This window comes from Pelobates fuscus, chromosome 2 (assembly GCF_036172605.1).
Source record: "Pelobates fuscus isolate aPelFus1 chromosome 2, aPelFus1.pri, whole genome shotgun sequence".
In the NCBI taxonomy this organism is placed as follows: Eukaryota; Metazoa; Chordata; class Amphibia; order Anura; family Pelobatidae; genus Pelobates; species Pelobates fuscus.
In genome coordinates, this window is record NC_086318.1 from 419,359,438 (window position 1) to 419,381,987 (window position 22,550).

The following is a 22,550-nucleotide window of genomic DNA, read 5'->3' on the forward strand; positions in this document are numbered from 1 at the left end:
AACAGTGTAGAAACACCATTATTTAGCGACAAGGGGTGCTCTAGAACCTGCCATGCAAACATGCATATCATCAGCTACACCAGGGAAATTTGATTCAAATAAGTATTCACTTTTATTATTTTATTTCTGCGTAATGGCAAATGTTTCTGAACCATCCATCATCACTATATCCTAGTTTACATGTTACTTTGAAAATGTATGGGTGCCTGGTGCGCCCCTTTTAATGTATGCTCACTCAATATTAAGAACTGATGCCCACTTTAAATGTTAACACTTTCTTAAGCAATAATTTAATATAAAGATTAACTTGAGGGGCGGGGCCTGACCGCAGAGCCGAGTGGTTGACAACCTCAAGAGCTCCGGCACAAATACGCAAAAAAAGCCACTTTTCCCGTCCAAAACGGAGACTAATCGGGTCAAAAGACCCAGAAATATACAGGGAACATCAAGCGGAGTGCAATGCTACCCATCAAGCGGCGAAACGAGCAATATATACCGGACAAGCGACGGAGGCCTACCCGACAGGTGGGAGCGGGAGAGGCGGCCGCTCTCCCCCCGCCACGGGTGAGGACTTTGGTGTGGAAGGGTCCCAGTTCCCCCCCCTCTGGACCGGTGGGGGTCATCCCGGTCCACCAGCATATGGCGAGCACCCACCTCTGGGACGCAAGTCAGCGCCACACCACACAGACTGGCCGACGGTGGAGCTACTGACCTGAAGCAGCAAACTACTGAGGAATGGGCAACGGCTTTCAAGGCTAAATTTGAAGCTGTCTGCCTGCGCTTCTGGGAACGATTGGAGGCAAGGCACTCACATCCCAGACCAATGCCTTCTTCACCGACAAAGAATCATAGCGCACCCCCTAAAAAGCAGCCGGGACGCCCAAGCACAGCGCTGCCGATGCGGAGGAGAGTGCAGGGCGCTGGGACTCAGCAGACAAAGCGACGAAAGGGCATTACCCGCACGAAGCGGCCTGTTGGAGGCCATGCAAAGGCACCCCGGCCGCCTACGGGAAGCTCCGACGGACCGCCCACCACCCTCCAGGGCCACAGATGCCCACAACCAACATGGCACCATAATCAAAACGGAAGCCCAAAGCCATCTCCCGCTCACTGCTCCACCAAGACAAGCCTGAAGGGCAGAGGCGAACTGACAACCGGCACACACCCAGCCAATAATAAACCTGCGTTACAGCCCAGATCAGGGACGACACAGCTGACCAGTGCCTACATGCACAAGCCTCCACACCGATGGCAGATCTCTCAGACAGCGTTGTGGGACTTTGCAACTCACCTCCCAAGGTCTCTGCACTTCCCGTTGTTAAACCCACGGCAGCGTGACCGCATTCCTCCCCGCAGACTGGGCATCGGATGAAAGGGAGGTAAGACCCGATCTGCCTGATGGCCAGCTCCGGTGATGAAATCGACGTAGACGACCCAGAAAAACCCACTTAACCTGACGGACAAATGTAACAAGCCAACACCCATGGACATACTCCTTCTCATAACTTGGACTAAAGTTTTTTTTTCTCTAAGCTGACACTGCTAGCCAACATATAACATAACTACTACCCAGAGATGCTGCAAAATATGCCATAGACTACCTCTCATTATTATTTGTTTAGCTCAGAGCCAGGTAGTTTAAACTTACCTCTGCGATTTTATAATCTCCATTATGTCCACCTATCGTTAAAGTGCAGCTGACTAGCAGGTTACCCAGCAGCCAAATAGCCTACCCGTAATAGCCTGCGCCAATTAATAGCTTTCTGGTACAACATTTATAGCACTGTTCCAAGTAATGTCTCAAAATTGTTCTAACGATGTTAGCAAACCACCCTCACGCACACGCATGTAGTCCCTTAATTCAATTGTTGTGTTCTGCACCCATAAACAAAAAAAAAAAAAAAAAAAGATTAACTTGAAATGACTTCGTTAATTATTCCCTTTCTAGTGCTGCCACTATTTTCGGGTATTACACTATTGCAACTCTATCTCCAACCTCCAACACCTGCTACAGGCTCCACTTGAAGAAACACCTCTCCTATAATGGTTATACATTACTTTGTCTTCCCATTGGTTTTGGAATGGAGTCTTTGTGTCCACATCTATAGTCATTTTAGTCACCAGAGCGAGAGTCACAGCAACTACAGTCAGGGCATAGTTTCTGTAAAGGAGAGCAGGAGAACCATCAGTAAGGGGATCTCCTGCTACTCTGTTGTCAGTCAGTTCTCTGCATACACAATGTACCTTTGGCATAGACCTGCATGCTAGGGATCATTTGACCAGTGAGAAGATAAGCCATTATTTTGTCTAGCTATTTAAGAAAACCGATGCATTTCCTTTGAATTCTTAAAAAAAAAAATAAATAAACTACCTGCAGTAGTCTTAAATTATTATTTTTTTTTTAAATACACTGTATCAGCACTTAGTGTGTGGGTGCATGATATGCCCCTTTAATGTTAATGTGTAGGCCCATACATGCCCTGTTTGTATATTAATTGCCCTCTGTAACCCCAGATTGTGTTTCTCCCAACAGTTTGAGAATATGTAGTCCTAGAAGAAAAGGCAGGTGCTTTAAAGGACCACTATATGCACCCAGACCACTTCAGCTTAATGAAGTGGTCTGGGTGCCAGGTCCATCTAGGGTTAACCCTGCAGCTGTAAACATAGCAGTTTCAGAGAAATATAATATAATCCGAGGCCCCTAATTTTACCCCAAAAAACTGGGAAAACGTATTGACTCGAGTATAAGACTAGCGTGGGAAATGCAGCAGCTACTGGTAAATTTCTAAATAAAATTAGATCCTAAAAAATTATATTAATTGAATATTTATGTATATAATGTATGAGTGCAGTGTGTGTGTGTGTGTGTGTGTGTTGCAGAGCCTTGGTTGGGGGTGGGCATTTTTATTATTATTATTATTATTTTTAATTATTTTAATAAAAATTTGTTGTTGTATTATTATTTTTTATTTTATTATTATTATTATTTTTTGTCCCCCCCTCCCTGCTTGATACATGGCAGGGAGGGGGGCTCTCCCTGGTGGTCCAGTGGCATTGGCAGTTCAGTGGAGGGGGGCTGGCAGAGAGCGCTTACCTCTCCTGCAGCTCCTGTCAGCTCCCTCCTCCTCCGCGCCGGTCCGGTCAGCTCCTCTGTCAGCTCCCAGTGTAAGTCTCGCGAGAGCCGCACTATGACCCCGCGGCTCTCGCGAGACTTACACTGGGAGCTGACAGAGGTGCTGACCGGACCGGCGCGGAGCAGGAGGGAGCTGACAGGAGCTGCAGGAGAGGTAAGCGCTCTCTGCCAGCCTCCCTGTCTGTATTATGGCAATATAAATTGCCATAATACAGACATTGACTCGAGTATAAGTCGAGTTGGGGTTTTTCAACACAAAAATGTGCTGTAAAACTCGACTTATATTCGAGTATATACGGTAATTTAAGTACATTTTTATTCTTATAAAAAACAAAACTCCTTTAAAAAAAATAATAATAATAATTTGAAAAAATTGCACTTGCGCTATAAAATAAGTTACTGTGGCCCTGGTGGGCGGAAAGGAAATGTTATCATCAACAAAGATACAAAAGTGGGCGGTAGGTATTAAAAGTTGTTTAGGAATGGTTTGAGTTCTCCAGATATTGCCTTGGTCTCCAAATTCCCCAGATCTCAAAACGATTGAGCATATGTTGGATATGCTGGAACAATAAATCCAATTCACGGAGGCCCACCTCACAACTTGCAGGACTTAAAGGATCTTCTGATAATTCTAGCTAATATCCGAGTAATATTATAGTATCTTGAAACGGTACCGGTGGATGTCAAGAACCAATTTTAGTACTGATATTTTGTAGAGGGTGCTAAGATCCTCCGTGAATACACTTAATGGGCACAGTAATTGTTGGAATATTAGCCTATTTTTGTATCTATTTTTTTTTTATTGCAATATTTCCGTCAAAGCACTGAGCTCTTTATCTAGTGACAGTTTGTAAAATGAACCCCGCTCAGTTGTATTATAGCATCAACGAAACAGAATGTACTTAAAGCATGGTCATGCCGAACTTACCTTTCCCCAATCGCTTTCTCTTCTCTCCCTCTCTTAGGATCTGTTCTTCTTTTCTTCCTTTTGGCTCCAGTTTTCTTTAAAATATAAGACAAAGTAAGAACTATTTTGTCTTATGTATTTTTCCTAAGCTTGACCAGCTTTGACCTGGGGGAGGAGCAAATTCCGCTCCATTTCCTGTGGTCAAAGCAAATTTTCCACAATTCTCACCTTCCTCCTACTGCTTCATTCGGCGTTCGAACGCTGGCAAAACTACCAAATTTCGTCCTAACAGAATGAGAACAGTTTGTCCATTCATGTCAGGACGCAATTTGGGAGTTTTTGTTCGGATCAGAATTTCATTTGAATGAATGAAACTCAGATCCTATTCGTGCCGCAAGTAGATAGCTCCCTAATTCCCACGGTATTAGGGAGCTATCTACAGAAAGACCTAAATTGCACCGCGAGTTGGGACCACTAAACGGGGGGCTTAGTGTCCACACTCTGCTCCAACCCATGAGCGGCAGGTGGGGGCCCTCACATTCAACATAGTCCCTACTTTGTCTTATGTTTCAAAGAAAACTAGAGCAGACCGGATGAAATGAAAAACAGATCCCGAGAGAGGGAGAGAAGAGGAAGTGATTGGGGAAAGGTAAGTTCGGCATGACCGTGCTGCTTTAAAAACGATGAAAGCCCAATATAACTTTTTTAATTTATCGACAATAAAAGTACGTTTCTTCATATATTTTGCAGTAATATGATTGTCGTATAGGTTACCTACATAATTCCAACACCGTTATTATACAAGCAAGTGAAGCCCTTATTTATTTGGATGGGGAAACAGCGAGTATTTTCACAAAGTATTCTCAAGGTCGTCTACATCTTGTGGTTATACTTGATCATCATTTTGAAAAAAAAAGTGAAGGCCAAAAATACGTCCACATTTCACTCCTTATCTGGTATTATCATCAGCATTCATTTCTCAGGATTCTCTTGCTTCACTTTGGCTCTGTAAGCTAAATAAAAACCATAGGAACTACAGCATTAATCTGCCAAGGCAACTCCAATCCTGTATCCACTGATTCAAGAATCAAAGTCAAGCCTGTCATGGCGTCAGTCAGACAGATCATCATTTCACCAAAACAAAACTCAAAGAACTCAAAATAATTAAATTATATGATGTGCGGAACAAAAGAATGTCATGCTGGTTTTCAACCCACGACATATAATTTGACAGATGGTAATTATTACTCTAATTAATATAGAAACCTATGTATCGGAATTGCTGTGCAACGGAATGCGAAAATGATCAAATTATTTGTCAGAATGTGAGTAGAAGCACTAAAACCAGCAGGGGAGAAGAACAACCACACATTAAAATTAACTCAGGATATAATATTTACATTGAAGATAAAGCATATTTTTATTTTAATCTATAGGAAATGGCTTCCTCCCACTTCCCAAGTGGAGATAGTAGTATTTCTTTTCTCACCTTGGTTATTAAAAGAACACTCCAACGTAAATATAAAAGTAAAAAAAAGTTTTACAAAATGTATTTATCAACTCTTTAGTAGATATACATGTAATTACATTTTGCATGCATTTAATAACACATATTTTTAATTGTTAGTACATTTAAAATCAACTTGTAAAAGCTGTAGACCTCTGTAGAGTCTCTGCAGCCTTTACAAGCCCTCCTTTTCTAACCCCGCCCAGACGTTCTGTGGCTCTCCAATCACAGACTTCCCAATGCAGCTCAATGAGAAGTCTTTTCAAGGCAGGTGCTCTAAGCAATTGCTGCATCTTGAGTTTAGCTTCACTGAGCTAACCAAACCAGGAAGTAACAGGACCATCGTCTGATTAACTGCCAGGTGGTGTAACTTAGGTTAATTTGTAATACTCCCAATTTCTTTTAAAATCTGTACTTTTTGTATAAAGAAAGAAGACACACTCCTCACACATAAAGCATTTCAGCAGGCTAAAGTGCTATAGGTGTTAGGAGTGTCCCTTTGATGTAATTGCTTAATATATATTTAGAAATAATATCCCCATCACTTTCAGAGTAGAACTGTTGCGTCCCAGGATTTTGAATTTCATGTTTGCTTATCCCCTATATTTAACAAATATATATTTGTTAGTCATAGAAAATAAAATTAAAAGCAGAAACCCACACCTCTTTATGAAATTGGACGCCTTGATCTAAAAGTGTAAATTCCACCGGTAAGGAATTATCTTTATCTATGGAGAATCCTGCGGTCTCAAAGGATCACCTGTTGGGTGACGATGTCAGTGCCGGCGAGGGATAGGTTTAGGTAAGTATTTCTCACCTTTGCCTGCCCCTTCCAGCCCCCGGACACCCAGCGGTGATGTCTCTTCTGCACGTGTGTAACCTAATGGTAGCTAGCCAGCAAGGCTGCTGGACACCGGTCGAAAAAAAGTTTTTCAATATCTGCTTTCAACTCCATGATTTTATTCTCATTTTTGCGTTTTTTGTCTTTAAACAAATTCAGCGTGAGCATGCACATCAGACAAGCAAAGCACGTTGTCCTTCCTCTTTAATTATTGGATAGACTCCCTGACTTTTTACACACTTCACTTGCCAATTTATAAAAAAATTTAAACCTTTTTCTTTTACCGTTCCCCACATTAAGACACCTCTAGTTTCTGAAACTGTATTAATCAAAAACACTTTTTATTTTTTTATATTGTTAGGGTTTGGTAAAACCTACAAATTTCCTAATTGATGGTTCAATATATCACATTGATTTCACATTAAAGAAAGTATCTAGCATAATACTTTTTTATTTGATTTCTCTTAGGGGGAGGAAGAAAGAATTTGGAATATTAAAGCGGCACGGTCATGTCGAACTTGTGTTCTTAATTTCTTCCTGTCTGCTCTAGTTTTCTTTAAACATAAGACAAAGTACAGACTACTTTGTCTTATGGAGGTTGCCTACGCCTGACCAGCGGAGGAACAAAGTGTGCTTCATTTCTGGTGGTCAGAGCAATTTCCCCACAGTTCTCACCTTTCTGTCAGTATTCCCGAACATCCTGTCACTTAGACAAAACGATGGCGACACTACTGAATTTCGTCCTAACAGAATGAGAACAGTTTGTTCATTCATGTTAAGATGCAATTCGCTCTTTATGAGCCTGCTGGCCGCCCGCCTCCGCTAATAGACAGCCGGCCACCTCGGGGGCTGAATAGGCCAGCAAATCACAGATGCCAGGACAAAAATCCTAGTCGCCACGGCGACCTGGCGCCTGGGATTTGTCGAGCCCTGCAGTATTTAATTTTTTTGTTATGAAAATAGTATATATATAAAAGCTTGTGAACCTTGGAACAGTGCATTGTAAGTTTTTTTATGTTTAAAAAAAATACTGTGATCATTTAGGAGGTTTGTTCAATAAAATAAAACATTTGAATTGTACTCTTAATAGTTGATAACATGAGAATTATGCTGACTGTTATTTACATCAATTATTTAGGTAAATGAGAAATATAATTTGCATAATAATTTGGAACAGGGTGTAAATACCTGTAAAACCTAAATAAAACTTACCATTTGATGTCTTCTTTTTTTTAAATATCTTACTTTTTCAGCCCCAAAAAAGGTCACATAAAAGTCCATAATACCCACCCTTTATTGTTATTTAGGGATGCCACCTGCCGCTCAGGGGTGGAGGCCAGGGGGGAGGACAATAGGTCCCTTCCCCCCACATTTTCATTTAGGGCCCCCACCTGCCACTCATGGGTGGGGGCCGGGGGGAGGACAATAGGTCCCCCCTTATTATAATTTAGGGCCCCCACCCGCTGCTAAGGGGTGGGGGCTGTGGGCGGGCAATAGGTCCCCCTTCAGTTTAATAGCCCCCACTCACGCGGCACAGGTGGGGGCTCGGGAGGGGGGAATACTAGGGTTTTTTGTTTTTTTTTAACTGTTTACTAGACATTCCCTTACTCACTGTATAGCGAGTAGGGGCAGAATCTACTAATACTAAGCAATTTTTACTTAGTATTAGTAAAGTTGGCTGAAAGACCAATTTAGGTATTTCAGCTTTTTGGTAGATAGTTCCCTAATACCGTGGGAATTAGGAAGTTATCTACTAAGCGGCTGCAAGATACAGCCGCGGCACGAATAGGATCGAAGTTTTATTCATTAGAATGAAATTCCGATACAAACAATGTTCCAAATTGCATCTTAACATGAATGAACAAACTGTTCTCATTCTGTTAGGACGAAATTCAGTAGTTTCGCCGGCTTTCTGTCTAAGTGACAGGACGTTCGGGGATACTGACAGGAAGAATCGCAAGATCACGGAGGAAAGGTGAGAATTGTGGGGAAATTGCTCTGACTACCGGAAAAGGAGCACATTTTGTTCCTCCACTGGTCAAAGCTGGTCAGGCGTAGGCAACCTCCATAGGACAAAGTACGCTTTCACTCGCAAGGCCGTCCACCCACGCTCTTACTGAGCTATCTGGCCGGCCAACCAACTGACCACACGCACGCCCATGCTCTTTATGAGCCTGCTGGCCGCCCGCCTCCGCTAATAGACAGCCGGCCACCTCGGGGGCTGAATAGGCCAACAAATCACAGATGCCAGGACAAAAATCTTAGTCGCCACGGCGACCTGGCGCCTGGGATTTGTCGAGCCCTGCAGTATTTCATTTTTTTTTTATGAAAATAGTATATATAAAAGCTTGTGAACCTGACCTCCATCTGTCACTGTACAGGGGGTCACTGCCTATGGGTCATCCGGTACATAGAACCCATCTGGGGCATCGGGTACATACAGAGATATGCCCCTCAAATGTTCGTGCCAAAAGTACTTTTAACTCTTCGCGTTACGGATTACATTTCCATGATGCTCAGCTAGGCAAGGGAGGCTGTCTATGCCCTATGAATACAGGACTGAGCACAAAAATAATAAAATTTGTCAGGCAGTTTGGGCTTTTCCAGTGTGTGGCCTGGAGTAAATATATTTTATTTGCTATCTCATATAATTAGATGAGGCCCATACAGCAAATGTGAGTAGCATCATTTATCAAGCTACTTTGTAGTAAATGTAAAATTTATCTAGGTTTTTGAGTAGTTTCATTCATGTCTTTTCATGATGAAATTACATGCACTCATCGAAATATTAATAACAGACCTTGTTTGCACATTATCTCCATAATGTATCGGAAAGGAGTTTCAGCTCCAAAATGGACTAGCGGACCTGGAAACTTTCCATTTAAACCATGCAGTCTTGCCAATTTCTACCTCTCTCTTGGGCATCTGGGCTCAATGGAAAAAGTTTACCGCATCTTTATATGGTGGTAGGGGCATTACGCCCTTCCACATTATGCCTGTATTGTAAAAAAACAAACAAAAAAAAAGTTTTTCATTGGCACTTTAAGTGAAAATCTGTGTAAACTAGATAAATACTGTTAATACCCGAACCTACATATACATCATTGATGAGAGCGTTTTGACACACATCTGAGCTTTAAAGGATCACTATAGGGTCAGGAACACAAAAATGTATTCCTGACCCTATAGTGTTAACACCACCATCTAGCTCCCCTGGGCCCCTCATGCCTCCATAAATATAGTAAAAATCTTACTGTATTCAAGCCTGAAACTGCTGGCTCTGCCCTGTCTGCCTCAGAAAAACAAGCAGTTTGCTGACATCATTAGAAGTGGTAGCCTGATCCAATCACAATGCTTCCCCATAGGATTGGCTGAGACTGACAAAGAGGCAGATCAGGGGCAGAGCCAGCATGATTCAAACACAGCCCTGGCCAATCAGCATCTCCTCATAGAGGTTCATTGAATCAATGAATCTCTATGAGGAAAGTTCAGTGTCTGAATGTTTGGATGCATTTTAGGCAGCCATGACCCAGGAAGGATCTCTAACAGCCATCTGAGGAGTGGCCAGTGAAGTGATCACTAGGCTGTAATGTAAACACTGCATTTTCTCTGAAAGGTAATGATTCTACTCACCAGAACAAATTCAACAAGCTGTAGTTGTTATGGTGACGATAGAGTCCCTTTAAAATCTTTCTCTATTTTTTTTCTTTTTTTTTTTTAATGGTTGTGTGACCATAAACTCATGTCAATTTATGGAGAAAAGGTCAGTGTTCCGTGTTGTTTCCTTTGTATGCTAGCAACGCTGTAGAATTTTGGGACGGTGCCAGGTATAAATATAATTGATGTTAAACACCATTATTGCTATATGAGTGCTGGAGAGTAGTTTTTTTTTCTTTTTTTTTTTTTTTTTTCTTTTTTGGATTTTAAGACGATGTGCACCGGGATATTTTTTACGGTTTAGATTTACTGTTGCAATTATGCTGCCATGTCAACAAAATACGTAAATAATTTTGTTCTTAAATTCACGTAACAGGCAAATATGCCGTCTACGTTACTCAGTCATGCAATTTGCAGGTTTTTTTTCTGTCCTGTCAATTAACATGCTTTCTTGATTTCCAATAGTGGGCAATGACACCATAGCAATGGACTGTTTCACAGCTTCAATGACGTTTCATTCTTCCTATTTATATAAAAAAAAACCTATGAACATATATATGTTTGCATCACTTAAAACAGCACTGCCACTTGTGGGGTCTTTGAGGTTTTTTGGGGAATTCTTTGGACGAACTTTTACTTTTTCATAAACAAATACACATTGAAGATAATGAATTTCTTAGAGAAGAATGAGGCGGGGGGTTGATTTATACCCCAGTTTTGGAAACCGATTGATAACGCTGTGTGACGTTTGGTCAGTACTTTGTGGCTGTTTTTAGGGAGATCCTAATCCGAAATTAACAGACTATTTTACAACTGGTAATGCCAACGAAGTCTTGAAATGTATCAATTTAACCATGCCTAACTCATGAGTTACTTGTTATTCTCAAAATATGGAGCTCCATAGGCCAGATATCCGAATGCTATGTGCCCACCACCCTCAAAAAAATTAAACTGGTTCCTTTATTAGGCTCTTTGATAATATTACAAGTTGGAGGTTACAGACAGCCAAGTGCGTTAATGAGGACAATAGATGACAAACGTATCAATAGCGTATGGGGTCCGATGGGGACACTGCAGTGTGTGTTTCTGTAGGTTAGTTGATTTCAGGTATAGAGTCTTATAGTGTCAATATTGGGCAGTTTTTTTACCATGCTGCTGCCTCTTTCTGACGTATCCATCACTACTGTTGGCGAGTAGCCGCTGTTTATCGACTACTAAATTTCACCGTTAGTGAGAGGGATTCACCAACTGCCGCTACTTAGAGAAATTGTAGATAGATCAGCAGTGTAGCAAATAAAAAAAACTATTTCTGATGCATTTTACACCGATAGGATAGGGTTAAAGTTGGTTTTGGATGAAAGTGCACACAATCCGCGGGGGATCTTATAGAACTTTACCATTCATTAATCATTTTTTAAACCGGCCCAATCAAAAGACTGCATTCCTCGACTTTAATTGCATAGTTACCAGTAATAGACCAAAAGTTTGTTTATTTTTTTCCCCCCCCGGACACCTATTTACCAAACAAGTGAAAAAACCAAAACATAAATTGTATGTCTTATATTATGTCCAGTATTCTACTAAATAATGGGTGAATTCAATTTCTCAAATTTTTGTCTGCTAGGGATTTATTCACTAAATACTACATTATGCTGAACTGAAAACCTGCTTTGCTAAATTTAAACCAAAATGTAATATAGTAGAAGCTCTCACCCATATTTTTACTATTTTGGCCTGAATTTTCTAGATCCTGTCCAGGAGAGGGCTGGCAGACTCAAGCCTGGGGGGCAAATCCAGTCAAGTGGCCCACTGCACCACTGAATCAGCTCACGTTCATGCCCACCTTTTCCTGGTTATATTGATATTATGATATTGATGTTATGCTAATCAGTAGCTCTTTGCCATACTCACTCCTTTGCCGCTCTGACTTTTTTAATGTTGTTAGAGCACAGGCTGAGAATCTCTGAGCCTGTGCTCTGACTCACTAACTGAGCACCGGAACCACAAGGGTGAGGATATGATCTAAGGCACCTACTGCTGGTGCGCACCAGTGGACCACCAGGGAATCGTTTAAATTAAATATGCTGGTGTCCCAAACTTGTGAGCTGTGTTGGCCACCGGGCGCCTCTGTTGTCATGGCACCCTGCGTATCCGCACAGCTTGCACAGCCCAAAGGCTGGCCCTGCTGACAGACACACTGGCACTCACTCTCAATAACACACACACAAACCCTGACAGACACACTCTCACTGACAGGCAGACACACTCTCACTGACAGGCAGACACACTCTCACTGACAGGCAGACACACTCTCACTGACAGGCAGACACACACTCACTGACAGGCAGACACACACTCACTGACAGGCAGACACACTCTCACTGACAGGCAGACACACTCTCACTGACAGGCAGACACACTCTCACTGACAGGCAGACACACTCTCACTGACAGGCAGACACACTCTCACTGACAGGCAGACACACTCTCACTGACAGGCAGACACACTCTCACTGACAGGCAGACACACTCTCACTGACAGGCAGACACACTCTCACTGACAGGCAGACACACTCTCACTGACAGGCAGACACACTCTCACTGACAGGCAGACACACTCTCACTGACAGGCAGACACACTCTCACTGACAGGCAGACACACACTCACTGACAGGCAGACACACACTCACAGACAGGCAGACACACACACACACAGACAGGCAGACACACACATTCACTGACAGACAACCACTTACTTGACAGACACACTCGCTGACACACACTGACAGATACACATTCAATAAACACTGACAGATACACACTCGGTGACACACTTATTAATAGACACAAGTCACAGGAATAAAAATGTAAATTATAGATACAATTAAGCTTATATTTATTAGTACCTCCAACAAATGCAATACATCTATACAATACATACAAACAGACTGCTGAATACATTCACACACTGACTGCTGAATACATTCACACACCGACTTCTGAATGCACACATACTGCAGTGAGGGTTGCAGTCAGTGGCGTACATACCGGGGTCGCAGGGGTCGCGACTGCGACCGGACCCGACCCACCAGGTGGCCCAGCCGCCCTGCGACCCAGGTATGTACCCACTGGGCCAGCCTCTTCTCCCGAGGCTTGTCCTGCTGTCACCCGGCTGGCTGGTCCTGCGGGCACGCGAGGGAGCACTCTCCCTGGCTGAGTGCTTCATCTTGAGCTCCCTCGCGCACCGCACAGATACCGGAGCCGGAAGTTGACGTCATCTTCTGGCGCCGGCATCCCTACGCGGCGCACGAGGGAGCTGAAGAGGAAGCACTCAGCCAGGTAGAGTGCTCCCTCACGCGCCCGCAGGACCAGCCAGCCGGGTGACACCACTGGACCCCAGGGAATCCCCTCAGCTCTCTCACAGGTAAGGAGGCTGGGGGGATTAAATAAAAAAAACAAAAAAACGTGTTAGTGAATGTGTGTGAGTGTATGTTAGTGAGTGTGTGTGTTAGTGTGTGTGTGTGTGCTAGTGTTAGTGTTAGAGTGTGTGTGTGTTAGTGTGTCAGCGAGTGTGTTACTGTGTGTGTTTGTGTGTGTCTGTTAGTGAGTGTGTGTCTGTCTGTCACTGAGTGTGTGTCTGTCAGTAAATGTGTGCGTCTGTTCATGAGAGTGTGTGTGTCTTAAGCACTTACCTTTCTTCAGCGCCGGACTCCCTTGGCGCTGGGGATCTCTCCGCCCTTATCCGCCTCTCAGCTCCGAATGCGCACATTCAAACCGCCCATAGGAAAGAATTACTCAATGCTTTCATATGGACGTTCAGCGTCTCCTCACTGTGATTTTCACAGTGAGAATCGCAGAAGCTCCTCTAGCGGCTGTCAATGAGAGAGCCACTAGAGGCTGGATTAACCCTTAGTGAAACATAGCAGTTTCTCTGAAACTGTTATGTTTTAAGCTGCAGGGTTAAAACTAGAGGGACCTGGCACCCAGACCACTTCATTGAGCTGATATGATCTGGGTGTCTGTAGTGGTCCTTTAAGTGTATGTGTTTATGCATGCACTGGCGTACATACCGCGGTCGCAGCCCTGCGACCAGGTGCCCGCCGCCATGTGTTGCAGCCCCAGCCCACGCAGCGTAAGCGCGCGCACGGGGGGGCCCACGGATCAGTTTTTGCATCGGGGCCCCATGGGTTGTGTGTACGCCACTGGTTGCAGTATATGTGTTTGTGTGTGTGTGGAGTGATGTGTGTGTTGCAGAGTTTGATGGGTGCAAGTAGCAATTTAAAAAAAAAAAAAAATAATACTACTATACATTAAATAAAGTCTCTATGTCTATGAAGGGTGTGCCTTCTTCTTACCTTTGATCGAAGGGAGATCTCCCTCACCACGGCCCACGGCCATAAAACCATAAAAAGGATCTCCCCTGTCGGCCGGGCACGCTGGGCATCGTGGTGGGGCCTCCATGCCTGTGGGGCCCCTGGGCAACTGCCCAGCGTGCCCATGCGGAAAGACGGCCCTGACAGACACAAACACACTTACTGACAGACACACATACTTACTGACACACACACACACACTTACTGACAGACACACTTTCAGACACACACTCACAAATCAATTTTATTGCTTGTGGCTCCTACCTTTAGGAGTCCTCTGGGTCCTGTCTCCGGGGTCCAGTGACCCATGTGGAAATTCCGGCATATACAGAGAAATGCAGTACGAGCAGATGTAAATTTGAGCATTTCTTCAGTAATGTCATATTTGTATATACAGCACGACATGAGTCAATTTAATTTACATAGCACGTCTTGCAAATTCAAATATAAAAACTAGCACAAAACCTACCTATTGTGTCATTTTACTCCTCTTAAGATGTAAGCTCGTTTAAGCAGAAACCTCGGCACGCTCTGATTAAAAAAAAAAAACAACTAATACTATACTAGTCTATAGTGTAGCTCAGTTATCAGAGGGCACATATCCTGGGGCAGTATTGAGAGGACTCAATATGCTCTTTTACTCAATTCTTGTCATGACCATTCATCTCATTTCCCTGTTCTCTACCTTCAACAACTTCACATACATATGAATTATAAAAACCACAAAGATTTAAAGATTTTCTGGCACTGACATAATTACTCTTGACCTCCTATTTTCTTTAAATTCGCATTTACAGCCAGGAGGCATAGAAATAATGAAACATTTGCCATGGTAGTATAGAAACGACATAACTTCTGATGGAGATATCTTGTCACGTGATACTGTATCGATAATGCCAGGTACAAACACAGGATTCTAATGGTATTCTAATAAATAACATTTAGCCTGTATGATTCCAGAGTCCAGATTCTCTTTTTCGTGTTTGGATCCGACATTATCATTGTGCTTGAATATTAGGTGGGAGGAGAACACACCAGCTAGACTCCACTCTAATATGTAGGACCACTCTAACTATACACGTTTTAGTGCTTGATTACAGTGTTTTTTATTTTGGCACGTGATACTATACCATCAATGACATCCCTCAAAGATAGATATCTTCTTGTTTGAAAGCTCATTCCTGAATTCCTGGAGATCTTATTCGAGTCATCCAAACCCAAACCCTTTGCTCATTTAAAAAACTCTGTGAAACAGAAGGAAGCACTTCTTGTTTTATTTTTTTATTAATACATATTTTTCTATAAGTTGTGTCTCAGCTGCCTTCACAACTAATTTTATGTAACAGAAAAGTACTCAGAATTGGTCTGGTGACTTTTTTTTTTAAATAGAAAAAACAAACAAAAAACACGAAACAGTAATACTATAAATGAGTTAGAACGTCTCTTGGAAATGTATGTTTGCTTTCTCAACTAGCGCCGTACGGAGTCGGGTTGTGTGCAGTTGCCTATTCAGAGTATATTTAATGTTTACTTAGATTGGGGTATAAGTTGTGTTTTGGATTTTATTTGGGGGCACTATTATAATGTCAAGGTTTTCTTAGGCTTTAAATTGGTAGTAATGTAGTAGGATTGTAGTTTTAAGTATTAAGGAATGTTGTATCAAGTATTACTGTACAGCTTACAGTGGGGGTACATCTTTTTTGAAATAGTATTTTAAATTACTGCTGCATATCTGCTCAGAGGCCAACTATGTTTCATTGCCCTTGTTCGTACATGGTACAATGACAATAACGTTGAATCTGAATTGTTAATGCATACATATTTTAGATGTCTAAATACTATTGTTAACGGTAACATTAAATTCTTACCCATAATACAGGAATTGCCAACTCTTATTGTGAATCTGTTTCTACATTTGTAGTGATTTGTGCTGTTTATTTTATTTTTTTATTATTTTTATTAATTTTCCTATTAAACATAGATATGACAATGACAATGTCAATATAAAATTATCTTATTAATTAATTCCAAATAGTTAGACAAACTTTCACATAGACAAACAACTCTAAATCTTAGCTGAAGTAGCATTGTAAACTAGGGAATATTTAATTGATACTGTTGTGTACATGAAATATTACCCTAATTTTAGTTAGTAAAATGTCTATTTACATTATATATTTCTAATCAGCATTTATCAATTCATATGTGATTTACCTAAAATGGCCGCTAGGGCCAGGGAGTTTCCCTTTTGTCATCGACTAACACCCTCACTAACAAGATGGCGCTGGAATCTGGGGGAGACCTGCAAGATGCCAGTGACATCACACCCGGTAGGAAGAGCAATAAATCAACCACTTAACCCTTAACCAATTATTGATGTATTATTCCATGTTATCTCTGACAAAACATATGATGTAATTTTGCTTTATAAGGGGCATGCACCCCCTCTGAATAAACATTCTTCAAATTTTTCATTAACCTGAAACTTGTGTCTGGTGTGAATTACTTTGGGAGCGTGCACGCATTATTTCTTTAATTTGGCCAGGGGCAGATACACAAAATAAGCAATCATTTGAATTGATATCCACTTCAGGTACTGATCAGGTTTTTTCTTTTTTTTTCTTTTTTTTCTCCTTTTTCTTTCCTCTCCTTCCCTCTCTCTGGGTCTCAAAACTCCCTTATTTGTTTATTAAGGACTATTATCTAAATGTCCCATATGTTACATTTCTTATAGTTAGTACAAAAATTAGAAACCATTACACGTTCCTTTCTGGATTGAACTAACACTCTTGCCAATTTGTAGCATACAATATAAAAGTGTCTTGTTGATTAAATCCAAATAATTACTCAAACTTTCACCTATAAAGAGTAATCTACATCCTGGCTAAAACAACAACAATGGAAAATGAAGGATATTTAATTGATACTATTACAGTTTTTCCCCCTTTTTAAGGTTTCATAAGTCCCTTGTTTGATTATTAAGGACTGCTATCCAATTATCCCATATATTATATTTTTTATACTTAATGCATGAATTTGAAGCAATTGCACGTTCCATTCTGCATTGAAATAACGGTCTTTCTCTTATTTGTGGCCACATGTCTACTTTGTCAGTTTTCCAATTTCTTTGCAGTGGAGCCTTTAAAGGCCATCAGAATGTGAATTAAGAGCTATTTTTTTATTTTTAGGAAGCATTGGCAGGTTTAGATGAAGAAGGGCCATATCTGCTGTCCATATCTGTTTCAAATTAAGTAAATTATTAATCATAAGAAATATTGCATCCCAACCTCTTTTAATTGTTGGGCATTCCCACCAGATATGTATTTAGTCTTCCCTATTATGATCACATCTCCAACATGTATAATTATCCTGGGGGTACATCTTCATTTGTTTCCAAGGTGTTATATACCATCTGTTAGTTATTTTATATCGGGTCTCCATTATATTAAGACAGTGTACTGAAGGATATATCATTTGAGTAGCAGTAAACCAATCCTTTGTATCTATCTGAATTTTTAGGTCTCTAGCCTATTTTTTCTTTGGCTTTACAGCATTTTTTTACTTTAGACTCCGTCATCAATTTGATACATTTTGACAATAATTTTGAGTCCTTTCTCTGTTCAAAAATATTGTTTAGCATTTCTAACGGGCTTGGTAATTTGCCATTAAACATTGCTGATTTAAAAAAAACAACAACTTTTAATTCTAATATAATTAAACATCTCCTGGTCAGGAATCTTATAGGGAAGTTGAAAATTTCTGAATGTTATGAGGTGCTGTTTATTTTAAGTGCAATTAAATGTTTTGTGGTTTTTTTTTCCTCCTCTCGTGATTATTTGTTTATTTTAGAAACGTACACAGCGTTTCATCCTAATTCGTTTATCATGGTGTTATTAACCTTAATTTTATGAGCTAAATTGAAAAGTTCCAGCAAGGGTCTGAAAGGATGTGAAACAAATGGTCTATCGCCTCCAGCAGTGGGTCAAGTAATCATGTAATTTGATGTGTTTCTTTTGAGTTGAAGCTTAGGCCGATTCTGGATGGTGGTTGCCTTTATTTGTCTGCTGTACATGTGCCTTACAACATCCTAAAGGTTTCATCCTTTGTTTTGCAGTGTGGGAACTTCGCTGTTCTACTGGATCTTCATGTTTTGCCTCAAGGCACCAGTAAAGACACCAGCTGGTTTTCTGTCCAAGAGAAAGAGGTACGACAAAAAACATTTCTAACTTCAAAAGCCTTTAGCTGCAGGGAAGAAATTGGACTGGCCTGATTTGCTCAGATCTTCTTTTCATTGTTATGATGAGACTACTGTGAGTTATAACCTACCTTTAAACGCTCCTATGGGACTATTATCCATACGGCATGTGTTCTGCTCTCCTTCATTTAATTTAATTCCTTTTTTCATTTCTGGTTTTCTCATAAGAGTATATTATTTGAATGTAGTACGGCCTTTATAATAACACTGTAATAACATAGTCATTTTGAATGTGCTGTTTGGAATTGCTGTGGTATTTTACCTTGACTTTTTTGTAATTGTTTATATATTTTCTTTAAATTAAGAGTTGATATTTTTATGCTATTTTTTTAGTAGTAGTATATCAGTTTACTCTGTAAAAACCTCATCTGAATACTGACCTTTATTTTGTTTATCACTAAAGCTACTTTCACTTTCTGCTGATTTAGCAAAACCCCCTGAAGTTGACATTCCCGCTTGATGTGCTGCCCCCCAGGGTAGAGCCAGATGTATACTCACTTGGAACTCTCCCTCACAGATGCTGGCATCTTCATTGCAAGGGTCTGTCTTGAGTTCCTCTAGTAGTCCAAGTCACTCTTATACTGTCGTGCATGTACAGCTCTGAGGCCTGTGGACAGTCCTGCAAGACGAAATCTGAAGCTCTGCTTTCTATGAACTTGTGGAACTTAAAAGGACACTGTAGGTACCAAGACCACTTCATCTCAATAAAGTGATCTGGGTGCCATCTCACTTTAGTTCCAACCCTGTCATGTAAAACATTACCATTTTGAAGGAACGGCAATGTTTTCATTGCAGGGTTAACATACCCACACTGACAGCCACTAGAGGCACTAATGCCATACAGACCATTTGATTGGCACATGCACCCTACCCTCCCAATGTTTCCCTATGGGGAAACATTGGATTGGCTGAGGTTATCTGCACTTTGAATATTAGCTAAAGAGGTGTAGAGGCAGGACAGAAAGGTAAGTAAAGCTCACCTTTACAACCCTCCCACACCAGTTACTATTCCTAATGCTATAGTGTTCCTTTAACTTGGCCCTCACATTATCTTATGAAATCATTTGATTGCATGAAATTTTAATAACTTTTCAAAACACTCAGTATATGAGTATTGCATATAGATTTTATCTTTATGATATACCGTATTTATCGGCGTATAACACGCACTTTTTTCCCCTGAAAATAGGGGAAAAATCGTGGGTGCGTGTTATACGCCGATATTCCATAATTACTTACCTGTCCTGAAGCGTGGGCCGGCTTCACAGCGCGCACCGCGGTACAGGAACTTTAATTTAAGGTTCCGGTTTCCGGCGGGACTGAAAGGAAGTGTGCACAATAGTGTGCACACTTCCTTTCAGTCCCGCCGGAAACCGGAACCTTAAATTAAAGTTCCTGTTCCGCGGTGCACGGTGTGAAGCCGGCCCACGCTTCAGGACAGGTAAGTAATTATGGGAGGGGAGGAAAGTACACTATGGGAGGGGAGGGGAGGGGGAGGAAAGTACACTATGGGAGGGGAGGGGGAGGAAAGTACACTATGGGAGGGGAGGGGGAGGAAAGTACACTATGGGAGGGGAGGAGGGGAAGTACACTATGGGAGGGGAGGAGGAGGAAAGTACACTATGGGAGGGGAGGGGGAGGAAAGTACACTATGGGAGGGGAGGGGGGAGAATACTATGGGAGGGGAGAGGGGAGAATACTATGGGAGGGGAGGGGGGGAGAATACTATGGGAGGGGAGGGGGGGAGAATACTATGGGAGGGGAGGGGGGGAGAATACTATGGGAGGGGAGGGGGGGAGAATACTATGGGAGGGGAGGGGGGGGAGAATACGAGGGGAGGGGGGGGGAGAATACTATGGGAGGGGAGGGGGGAGAATACTATATACTATGGGAGGGGAGGGGGGGAGAATACTATGGGAGGGGAGGGGGGGAGAATACTATGGGAGGGGAGGGGGGAGAATACTATGGGAGGAGGGGGGGAATACTATGGGAGGAGGGGGGAATACTATGGGAGGGGGGAGAATACTATGGAAAGGGGGGAGAATACTATGGAAAGGGGGGACACTATGGGATGAGGGGGGAATACTATGGGATGAGGGGGGGGAATACTATGGGATGAGGGGGGAAATTTCCTGGAATTTCTTTCTAAAAATGAGGTGCGTGTTATACGCCTGTGCGTGTTATACGCCGATAAATACGGTACTTAGAAATGACAGGACCACTTTGAACTGCCTGTACCTCTTACATTTTTGATTTGGACAAATGAATGACTGTAACAGTTAAAGTAGGTAATGGTGAATGCTGGTGGAAGCTAAATAAGTACATAAAATCCCAGGTTGTGATTGTCTGTTTTGCAGAACATTCTTTGGTAGCATTTCTTTCAATGTGCTAATTGTCGGTATCAATTTACTAGAATGCTTCAAGCACCGTAACCACTACTGGGATTTAGTTGTCATGGTGTTTGGGGTGCTCCTTTACAGCTTCAGACATAACACTAAGGTAACAACCTCCACATTGATTGGACTGAAACGTTGATGTTTATTTGTGCTAAATAAAAGCATTTCTACTTTACTTCTACAGTCTCCAGAGTGCACTCATCTTCATATATATATCCTATTTGGTTTCTGTATGGACGTTATTCCATATAAATTGCTCCATTATATAGTGACATGTGTTGCTGCAGTTCAAAGTTCAGTCTACATATCCTGTAGTTGCTGCGTTTTGCGTAAATGCCTAGTATAACATATACAAATTGTTTGATTTATGTGCCTTTCAGGAAATCTGTGTGTTATTGAAAGATACTATTGAATCAAGAGTGAGGCAGCACATTGAAACCCACAAACAGCAGGCTCCGTTAAAGTCCAAGGAATACACGCAGTCTAATCCATTGTTTTTAAAAGGTAAGCACACAATATTACATTGACCTTTTATTATAATGAGATCACGCATGTTAGTCACATTTTAACAAATAAAAGAATTTGCAACGCAGGTCTGTAATCGGCTCTTTATAACTAAATCATTTTATTTCGACAATATTGTTTATGGTTTTAAATTTGCAAGTTAACTAAACACCCAAAGGATGGCAGATACTAAGCCAATAAGATATATTTACATTTCTTTTCCTTTTTTTTTTGGCATTTGAGAGACTTCTAAATTGTGTCTTGTGGAGCTGAAGCAGTTTGTTGGACTGTAAATATGTGAATATATCCAATCTACAGCTTCAATATGCACCATTTGTTTCTGGACACATAATTTCTACATACATGATCCAGTAATGTTTTCTGATGTACTATGGGTGTTGAAATGCAAACATCTAGGTTTCTTGACCAAGAATTTCCCTAGTTAGCTCTTGCTGAGGATTATGGTAGTGCTACCCCTGCTGTCTTTGTTATAGGTTGAATGCCATCTGTAATGGCTACAATAAGTTGAAAGTAGTTTGTGAAACAGGGCTTGACAAATTTGCTTGGAATCTAGGAGCCAGCTAAAAAAAAGAGTCAGTTTTTTTTTTTTTTAAAGCTAACATTCATTTTTAACTACAAAAATACAATTCTTAAAGAGAAACTATAGACACCATTAAAACTACAGCTTACTGTAGTGGTTTTGGTGTCTATATCCTGTCTATGTGTTTACATTGCTGCCTAATACTACCTCTAGTGACAGTTACTCAGACGGCCACAAGAGGTGATTCCCAGGAAATGCTGATTGGCCCAGCGTGGCATTTTGCAGCACATAATAATATCCTCCCAATGCTTTCCTCTTCTAGCTCTGCTCCCTTGTGAGGGAACAGAGCAAGAACTGCAATAAGATTACTCTTCCCTCCTGCTTACTGTTCCGTGGGCCGGCCGCCTTCTTACTCCCTATGCTGGCCGCCTCCTTG

At 41.5% G+C, this 22,550-nt stretch overlaps 1 protein-coding gene across 1 annotated transcript in view; it reads left to right on the top strand.

The window, feature by feature from the left end:
• Nucleotides 1-22,550, top strand: part of SLX4IP (SLX4 interacting protein) — a 137,928-nt gene that overhangs the window by 52,844 nt on the left and 62,534 nt on the right. Inside the window, exons 4-5 of the mRNA XM_063444022.1 lie at nt 18,533-18,622; nt 21,450-21,573. Of these exons, the coding sequence (XP_063300092.1) occupies nt 18,533-18,622; nt 21,450-21,573 (214 nt within the window). The remainder of the gene's footprint in view (nt 1-18,532; nt 18,623-21,449; nt 21,574-22,550) is intronic.